The sequence below is a fragment of the Molothrus aeneus genome, chromosome 3, assembly GCF_037042795.1.
Source record: "Molothrus aeneus isolate 106 chromosome 3, BPBGC_Maene_1.0, whole genome shotgun sequence".
Taxonomy (NCBI): Eukaryota; Metazoa; Chordata; class Aves; order Passeriformes; family Icteridae; genus Molothrus; species Molothrus aeneus.
The window spans coordinates 14,428,587-14,438,901 of record NC_089648.1 but is presented as its reverse complement, the minus strand read 5'-3'; the positions used below and the strand labels follow the sequence as shown (position 1 = coordinate 14,438,901).

The 10,315-nt window shown below is 41.7% G+C and overlaps 1 protein-coding gene across 1 annotated transcript; it reads right to left on the bottom strand.

Annotated features, from left to right (window-relative positions):
* Positions 1 to 2,514: 2,514 nt before the first annotated feature.
* Positions 2,515 to 9,687, bottom strand: CNRIP1 (cannabinoid receptor interacting protein 1). The gene is made up of 3 exons (XM_066546328.1): positions 9,396 to 9,687; positions 8,571 to 8,715; positions 2,515 to 3,966 (listed from the first exon to the last, which is right to left on the bottom strand). The coding sequence occupies exons 1-3, from the start codon at positions 9,572 to 9,574 to the stop codon at positions 3,802 to 3,804; spliced, it is 489 nt and encodes a 162-aa protein (XP_066402425.1). The 5' UTR covers positions 9,575 to 9,687; the 3' UTR covers positions 2,515 to 3,801.
* Between the last annotated feature and the right edge of the window lie 628 nt (positions 9,688 to 10,315).

Genomic DNA, 10,315 nt, shown 5'->3' with positions numbered 1-10,315 from the left:
CTTTGTGCTTCAGGGTTGACATAGCTATTAAAGCAATGCTCACTGCTTTGAATTTTGAAAGTCATTGCATTTGTTTCAGATCTCAGAAAGTGGTTAGCATTTACAACATGCCACATCCTTATTTAATCAAAGCTTTGAATGAGGCTTTAGAAGAATGGAGCACACTGCACATACATTAAAATTTTACATAGCAAGTGAGGGCAGTGCTCTTAACCAAGTGAAAAAAAGAACCTCTCCTGGCATGCAAAAGCCTTGTATTACAAAACTTACACCTTTATTGTACAGAAGTTCTGTTCACATCTTTTATACAAAGAATTACATAAATGAGGTCCTCTGATTCTTTGCTAGTCTGGAATCAGTAAGGGTCACTGCATTTGCAAACCAATGGACAGAGCTTCAGCTGAAGCCAGTAAAACCTCTTTACCATGTGAAAGTAGAGCATTGAGACTTGAGGTGTATTACTTCTGTTTCATACACAGTCAGATTGTAGGAGATACCAAAGTCTGTAGTAGCTGCACTAAACACAAAGTGTTGTGCAAAATCTAATGATCTAATACAAAGCCCTATGCAGGATCACTACTGTAATAGTCATGACTAATAACTTGCTTTTGAATCCTGTTACTCAGCAGGATCAAAGAGCTATCTGCTACCTCTAAATATAGATGAAAAAGTGACACAAAGATTTGGAATGTTCATTTCATTTTTCTTATGAAAATGACAGCTGGACATTTCATGACAAATATCTTGAAGTCTCTTATTTATAAAAACTCCAGCTATGAGTGCTTTCTGCTTTCAGCTGGATTGACACATTGTCAGCATTTTCTGACATATATATTTGATCCTAGTGTACTGTGTCCTGAATTATAGTACTGAGTTCTGTATATACAGTACTGCGTTCTGTATAAAAATGGAAATATTAATTAGAAAAAGCTGTGTAAAGAACAAACTTGTCTGGAGATTTAAATGCTGCTGACTGAATAATGCATCCAACTGTCACAGCAGCAGTTTTGTAGTGACTCAAATTCTATGAATATTCAACAGAGTTGTCCTGGATGAAAGCAATGAAAAACATTACTTTCAGGAAACGGCTGAAATCTTGGGTCTCCTTTATTAGGAGCAAATGTTTATTTTGTTAGCAAAGCACTTGATGAGCAAGAGGAAGTTGATGGGACTATTTTGCTTTACATGTGTGGAGTATCAGAGCTGGTGGTATGGATACTCAACCAACATCACATGAATAATCTTCTATTTAAGAATAATGCAAATCACATTTCTGTATGCTTAAACCTCACCCAGGGGAGGACATAAGAGCTGATAAATGCCATTTACATCTTCCACAGAGAAGTGATTAACCAGTTCTCATCCTTTCTATCCCTGATGCTGTCTATGAAAAGGGCGCTGCAATCCTCGGCAGCAATGTTCAGTCTTAGAATATGGGACCTGTACAACAGTTGCTCTTGCTGATCTCTCCTTTCTTTTAAAAGCAACTTGCTCCATCTGCAGCCTTTTTCTTGAGCATCCTCTCAACTGAATTGCTACAGGACCTGCTAGGTTGTAAGTGAAAATATTCCCTATTTGGCATTAATGTGGGCATGAAAATTTGCCTTAGGAAGAGTATACTTCCAGCTGGCTGAGAATAACAATCCTCCTGTGCCAGGATTGGCTGGATTTATTCATTGCAGCATTTTTTAAATGCTGGAGAGCTAGGACACTGTGGATCTTACATATTTTTTACTAGGACAGAAGTCTGTGAATTTATGTGTCATGTATTGTGTGCCAGTGTACATATGTGTTCGTATGTAGAAACAAAATGAACCAAAGTATGCAAATTATTGGAGAATAAAATCACTTTTCTAACAATGTAGAAACAGAACTGATTCACAGCTGGAAGTCTAGAATAATTAAAGCATGTTATCTGGAAACTTCTGCTAAAATGCTGGCAGTAGTACTTCTGCCTGAAGTGCAGATTTCAATTTGTTCAGTTTTCTCATTTTGAAGAATCCTTGCTAAGAAAAGTCTAGGAAAGAAGTTAATGGAGAAGATTATTTCTAGATTTTCATTTCAGTAAAATTTGCCCATATAATGTTGCCTTAGAATGGAGATGCAGCTGACTAGCTCACCATTACACAGCTGGATTACATCAGTGCCACTGTCAGTTCTTTTGGCTGTAGAAATCTAGTAAAGCTAGAAAACTAGTAAAGCCTTTTGATTAATAACTCAGTGGAAGAAAATATTTCTTTGCTAATTAAATTCTGTCCTAAGTCTTTACTTTTCACACTATATTACTGAAACTAATTGCATATTAATAAGCTCTTCTGAGTGTTATCACATTAACCATCTGCATTTTGGCACACTGGATCTGTGTTTCCTAGAAACAGTAGCTTTGAGTGAAGAACAGAAGGTGCTTTGGACTGCATTCTCAGAAAGCACTGGCTGCATACGACCTACTGTCTGATTCTCTAAAACCACTGCTTCTTTAAATACAATGTTTTCAGCTCATTTAGATGGCCATAGTAGAGAAGAAATTGTTTACATCCTTTATTACAAAGATCAAAAGTCATGTTTACCATTTACATATACAATTTACAAATTATTCACAAAGGGAATAACAGATATGCAGGAACTGACGGCTTACTTCAACCCAAGCTGGGGACAGGACAAGTGTAGTTGTTTCCTTCCTTCCCTGTCTTTACAGAAATAAAAGATACATCTGTTTTGTGTTGTCTGTTTGTGTTAAACACTGATCTAGTGTTTATGAAGCACCTTTAGTTATAACTATGCAAATGCTTGCACGCTTATCTTTATTTGAAAGACTGCAGTGCATGTATAAACATGTCCTGGGATCTGCACCTTCACACTACTGAGTGCTTGTTGGTCAGAAATCTTGTCAATAAATACAGTGGTCAGGCTTGAAAATGTTGATTTGTAAGATTTAACTAATCTCATCAATGTGCCATTAAAATAAAAATGGAGTTCAATATCAGAACACTTACTCTAGGAAATAAATTAGGTATGGCTGCTGTATCTCTCAAGGATACTATATGATCTTAAGATAGGTCTTAGCCATGTTGTTAGATGTCTTGGATAACACAATGGACTTATTGCTTTTCCTTCATCATGTTTTATACCATTTCCTAATGCTATTTCAAAGACTGGAAAACTTAACAAAAAATAATCCTCTTTAGGAGATTTGGTAAATTAGCAAACTTCACAGAATATCTTACAGCACTTAACAAAAGGGAGAATGAGTTCCCAAATCCCTTGGTATGAAAGCATAATACCAACAGTGCACTAGCTGCCATTCAGCTAAACCTACAAGTAACCATATTTTTAATTTTTGGTGTCCACTGGGAAGACAGTACAACCAAATGCTTGAAGGAACACACCGATTTTGGAGCAAGCACAAATGTAAATACAGAAATCACCAATGTGATGTTAATCCAAATTCTAAGCAATGAAGCAAAACACTTCACAAAAGTTGTTACATCTAGTCAGAATAATCCAAATACTTACAACAGTATTATGATATGACTTCCTACCAAGCTATCAGATAATCCTTTACCATGAACCTTTCAGTATTCTCAGGACGACAGATAAAGAATGTTGCAGATGCCATGGTAAACTTAAAATACAGTAATAGGCAAATATTTTAGTGGCACCACCTGTATATACAATATAGTTGCTGGAACCTTATGGACAAAGCAGTGTTACAGTATGCCTTTATTAAGGCTTCTTGCTGGTTTAAAAAGGTAGATTTTTTTTTCTAGGGAGATTGTCCAGCCGTATTGGTTTCCCATCTCTTCAGTGGAAGGTCTCTTTATTGATCCACATGAGACTGCGTGTTTCATTTGGTTTGCATTCGTACTCAATACTGCCAAAGCTGTTTCCCCACTGGCAATGATCCCGTTTGTGGTAGTTGTAGAATTTGACTTGCCAGACTGTCTCAAAAACTCCAATGTCATTAAACTGTGAGGAAGAAGGAATACCAGTGTTAGTGAGCTAATTATTTTGTTGGTTTCTCTCTCATCCTGAGAAATAACACTTATGAAGCTGCAGAACATAAAACACCTGGTATAAGGATCATTGTTCCTCAGATCAATAAATTGAAGACCTGTAAAACCTGCTCTAGCAATCAGAAAGTCTTTTATGTTTAGCCATACATACTACATAAAGGATCAGATCCTGCATGTACTGTCCTCTTGCACTCACATCTGGGATAGGCGAGGGAGTAAAAATATTCAAGTTGCCACATGGATAAACGTTACTAACAACAAGAATCAAAACCATAATCTTTCTTAAGATGACACAGCTTGTATATACTGTAGATCATGTAGTAGTGATCTGCAGTGATACAGACTATCACTTTACCTCTATACCATACCTAGTGACTGCAGTTGGGAAAGATTCTTCTTTTCCTCAGTCTGAAACTTTTAATGTATCTGCATTTTGGAGTCTTGTATTTGTATGTATTGACTGAGATGTGCTGCTCTTGCACACCACTTACTACTTTCCTGGGATTTTATTCCACATTTTAAATGAGACTGGAGCAAGAGAATTTCTGTGTGCATATCTGTAACTGTTAGTTGGACTGTGATAGTGCAGCTGAGTAATAGGAGCTAATAAAAAGATAATCTGCCTGTTTAGCAGATAAGTGTCTAAAACAGTGAAGAAGTGAGAATTGACTTTAAATTGTCTGTGCATGCAGCTTTGAAGTGAATGAGACTGTGGCCTCATTCATGAGAAATAAAAGTGTGGCCTCATGAGAAATAAAAGTTCTATGGCTATAATAAAAAAGTTCTGTAAAATAAAGTTGTTTGTTATTTTTATTTTCTTTAAGTCACTCCTAGACACCTGTACAACATCAGAAAAACCTCAGTGAAGCTTTCAAGCATAAATTATGATTTCAGTCTTAATGGTAATGGAAAATTTGAGTTCCTATGCCTTGAGACATTGCAGAGAATCTCAAGTGTGGATGTGAAGCCTGTATGTATTGCCAGTGGCCTTAAGCCAGTATGGCTTGTTGATTGTGTTATGTTGTTAGAAGATACTAGATAGTGAATTAAGTGCTACTGAATGGCACTATTCTTCAGTATTTTTTCCCTTTCAGTATTTCCATCACTCACTTTAATGACAGCTTCTTCACTTGACTGTTTTCCATTCCTATCATGTGCCTCGGAGCTGATCTTTGATCATCTGCCTGCTATAATCACACTTGCAAAGTCAGTATGAAAGCCCTTTTACAGAGAAATTGTTCCTGATTTACAAGCAGAGTCTTCTGTATCCAGATTTTTCAGGACACATTTGTCGTTGTTTTTTTGAAATTAAAAATGTGGTTTGTAAGGTGCTGCTGTGTAACAGACATTACTTTAAACCTTCTCTCCGCCCACCCTGGTAAGTTAAATTTAGCCTTGACAATAGCAGAAGCTGCTGTGTGCTGTAAGTGGAGGGGTTTTATTCGACTCCAGTTACAAGTGTTACCTTGAAGGAGTAACAGAAACATTTCTGCCACTTCCTTTGACTAAGAAAGAATCAGATGTACAGGCTATTTTATCTCTCCCAGTAACTAAAACCTTAATTAAGGACTTTTTTTTAATCAATCATCTTTGATAGTGGTCCCGTTACACTTATAATGCAAGACAGTAAAGGTTAAGCACATTGGATATTCCTGTGCACAGTCCACAAAACTTGTCAGAGAGGAGACTCGGGCACCCTCACTGTGGAAACTAAGGAAGAAAAGGCATTTCTAGTAACATTTTTAGAAGGTGATATGACACAAGAGCATAATTTCATTTCATTAATGTATGAAGGATCTGAATTTCAAAAAGATAGATGAAGAAAGCAAATTTACTTTTCCTTAATGACCCAGTTTGCTGAGCTACCCTGAGTAGTTTGACTGCTCTGGGTTTTCAGGAGAAGGAAAAAATTAATTGCAGAGCTTTCCTACTACCATGTGCCTCCCTCAGCCTGATACTCAGCACATGCAGAAGCTCTGTGGCATAATGAACATTCTGCATCCTTAGGGCTCCCCTGAATTCCCATGGCTCCTACAGCAGAATCCTGGCTACTCCACTGAGCTTATATATGGGCATCCCCAGGGAGGGAGAATAGCCCTGCTCTTTGCAGGTCAGGCTTCATATTAAGTATATTTCCCTGTCTGCTCTTCTCTATCATCTGGTGCTGTAGGAGTAAATAGTTATTTAATCAGTCCCTCTACATTTGCATGCTGAGATGATTTTGTAGTTATTACTGTGAATACAGTTCTAGCTTCTTTATTCAATCTTAGACTAGTCTGATCAAGAATAAAATGAGGCCCAAAGGCAGGCTTCTAACTTAGTTTACACCATTTGCTAGACAGTTTAGCAGTTTCTGAATAGTCTGCATGATTGACCAATCAGGTAACAGAAACATATAATCAGATTCTGGAATTCAGAAACAGGATTGCTGTTCAACGTGTATAAACTCTGGCTATCATGAGTCAGATTTAACTAGCCAGTTAAAGCAGCAACACAAGAATTATTTGTTAAAAGTTTCAAAGCAGGTAGGAAAGAAGTTCTTATGGATCTTAATGGACCTTAAGTAATTCGGACACTAGATTGGCTATTCCAGACTTGTTTTTGATTACAGGACTGATCTCACAATCTATTTCTAATGTGAATTCAGTTTTTATGCCTAAAATAGTGTCCTTATCACCATAGGATGCATCAGGATTCTGTCTGTTTTAGAAAAGGAAGTGGAGGCAGAAGTTCCTCATAGTTGAAGGAAATAGGAAAATCTAAAGCTCTCTGCAATAAGCTCAGTTTTGAAGGTTAAGGAAGTAGGTATCCAAAGCAGTTTTCAGACTGGGGTATCTGAGGCTTGTTCCCTAAATCTATTACAGCTCCATTTAGCTAAGCAGCTAAATGATGAGTTAAACATATAAATCCCTGTTATCTATATTTAATACTTAAAAGTATCATTTGTGGGTATCTAAGTCTGTACTGATGAACCTATCTATCAAGATCAGTTCCTAAAAGGAATTAAAGACTTGCTTAATGCTTGCAAATCCTATTAGCTTCATGGTTAATATCCCAGGATCTGATCTGTAAAAGCAGCTCTTTGGGCAAATATTGTGGCTTCTCATTCTGATGCTGCAACAAACCATGTCAGAGCTTGTCACTGAAAGTCAGAACCTCCTTATATTTCACCTGTGATTTGACTTGGTTCTCTCCAAAGGAAAAGTTAAATTTCTAGATTTTCAGAGTTCACATCAGTGCTGCACTTAAGGGTAAAAGTAACCAGCAAAACAGGGATGCCTGAGTCAAAGCAGATGGTGTTTTGGGAATGCTGTCCTTTCTCCTCCTGGTGTAAGGTGAAATATAACTACAATGATCAACAGGAGCATCCAGCAGCTATGTTCAGCTTTTTGTGAAATAATACTATGTTTGGTTTTCCTGGGTGGTGGCTGTATATAAAAGTGATTAACATAATACTCCATATTAGTCTTAATAACCTGCGATTATGAAATAGTAATGTGATGTGGATCTCCAAAATTAAGTTTGACACATTGTAATTATTAGAAACACCAAATGGAGATGTTACAGTTCTTATTCAGAAGAGGATTACCCTACTGAACTATGATTCCAGAAAAAAAATACTGAAGAGCAATATGAAATCTTGTGTGCAGTAAGAAAACATCATAAAATTCTGAAATTTGGTGGGCTTGTTTAAGCTGGAACAGACTCTTAAGAGAGCTTCAGATGAAGATGGTTTACTGCCTTGATTCCTTTTTTTTTGGTAGAGAAGACATGGAATAAACAGCAGGAATCCCTCACAGCTATAATTAGGAGAAGAAAAAAAACCGCCAAAACTGAGCATACCACCCAATGAGTGCTGTGGAAATCTGCCTGTCTTCATGTTTTCTGTTAGCTCTGCTGCCTTGTGGGCTGGAGCTTTTGTCATCTCACTTTGGGGCCATGGAGCCTCTCTTTAAGACTGGGGTGAGGAGCCACTTAAATATGAATTTAGCTTTGTGGGTGCAGATAATGGAAACATATGGGAAAAGAGAGAAGACAGCCTTGGGTGTTCTCCTGCATGCTTCTAGTCTCTAGCAAGTCCTCAGGCATGCTGAAGGTGACAGATTAAAGGGGAGAGCAGTCACCCCTTGTGCTTGAGGCATGCTCTGTGCCAAAAAAAATGGTGCTACCTGGCAAAAGAGGGTCCCTGTATGCCAAGGGATTGGATCTCTAGCCAAGAACCTCAGTGGGAGCTGCCTGATATGTATAGTATGTCCTATAGAAGGGGTGGGATGTTCCGCACACAATTCTTTCTGCTGCAGCACCCCAAAGGGTTTTGCAGGTCTCTAGAAAACCTTATACTTCCTCCTGGCCCTTGCTGTTTTCTTGGGAGAGAAGGCAGCAGGATTTGTATTTTCCAGCTATGTTCTGGCCAGCAACTTTAGTGACACAAAGCAAAGAGGAAGGCAGTAGCTGCAACTAGGCTTTGCCCTGGAATATTTCACCACACTCTCTCTGGGAGTCAACCCCCTGCTGCCCTCCCTCATCCTCTCATGCCAGGCTTGGGGAACCACGTACCTGCATGTTGACTTGGATGGGCTGTCTCTCCCCACTTTTGGTATGGGGCACCCCCTCGGTGTCATAGATCCCTGTGTAAGAGGCTACTTGTGCATCACGTGATTTTTCTTCCAGTGGGACATTAACACCGCCGATGCCCATGGTCCTACAAAAAGACAGGATCCAGCCTTTCATAGCCCTGAATTCCCCTTCCTTGGTAGCTTGAAGCCAGCACATGGGTTTGCAGCTTGGTAGCCTCTGTACTGGGAAAAAGCTTCAGGCATTTTAGCAGACCTGCATGTGCTGCTGACTCATTGGGGCTCCTGAAATATGCCAGGGCTCTGCAGTCACCCAGGGAAGGAGTAGAAAGGAGTGGCAGGCGGGATCTGATTTCGAATGGATCGGGAGAGGTTAGTCGAATCTCTTCGGCGGGGCCGCCCCTCCACCCAGAGCTGGTTCCCCATCTGGTCCCTGTCTCTGCTTTGCCACGCCGCAGCGAGGCTTGGGCATTGTGTAGGAGGGACTTCTTCCTCCAGCGAAAGCCGTGAGGAAGGAAGGAGAAAAGAAGCTGGGCTTGAAAAATCTCCGGGAGAAGGTGGGGAGGGAGAGGGAAGGCAGCGATTCCCAAACGTGGCCCCCCCCCCAGGCCAGCCCGGCGGAGCACAGGGAACAGCTGGCGAGGGACTCAGAAACGGGGCCACCAAAGTAAAAGGGCGGGGAGGGAGAAATCACGGAAACCCCGCGCTGACAGCCTGCCAGGAAAAAACATTAAACGTCTAAAAATAAAGCAGCAGGGAGGGAGCGGAGGGCCGGGGGAGCCGCCCTGAGGAGAACGGCCTCACTTACGTGGCCTGGACGGTGCCGGGTCGGAGGGACACCTCGATTTTGTACTTGGCCCCGGTCAGCAGCTTGATGGTGCGGTTCTGACCGAAGCGCTGCCCGTCCACCTTGAAATACACGGCCCCGTCGTTGGGCTGGATTTTGAGGGAGACGCTGATTTTCACGAGTCCGGGGATGTCGCCCATCTCTTGCGGCCAGAGGGGCCTGTGGGCTCTGCGCGCGTCTCGCCCCCTCCGAGGAAAGGCGGCTGGCCGGGAGCGAGGGAGAGGAAGAGGAGGAGGGAGAAGGAAGAGGAGGGGCTGCCGGATCCCAGCCAGCCCAGCCCTTCCCAAAAGAAGCGGATGAGATACTTGATTATTTATTTTCCCTCCCATTAATCACGGCGTAGCATCTGGCGGTTGATGTCTTTTCCCCTCTTCTTCTCCCCCGCCTCCACTTCATCACCTCGCCCCATGTCCTGGTTTGGGGGACATTTGCAGCTGCTCAGATTGCTGCCGGTTTCCAGGGAGTTAATCCGGCCCCGATTACTGCAACCTTAATCCCGCAGTTCGTCCCGGAGGAAACGGGACGGCCTTGGCTGGGCTCCGCCGGTTCAGCACCACAGGCGCGGACAGCGGCAAGGGCAGGGAGCGCCCCGCGGGCTCTCCGTGGGGTCCCGGCCGAGGGGAGCCCCCTAAACCACCCTCCACCCCCTCGCCTGGGGGGAGACCCCCAAATCACCCTCCGATCTCCCACCCGGGAAAGGCCTCCCGAGGGTTGATCGAGCCCTCTGGGTTGGGCTGAAACATCTGTGTGGTGGCACGGAGGAGCCAAAGCTGCCCGAGAGAGAGGGGAGGGCGGGCAGCAAAGACGTGGTTTTCTGGTTCTTCTGTCTCCCGGTGCAGCAAAAGGTTTTGTTGAGTCACCATGCCTGGACTGAGGGTCAC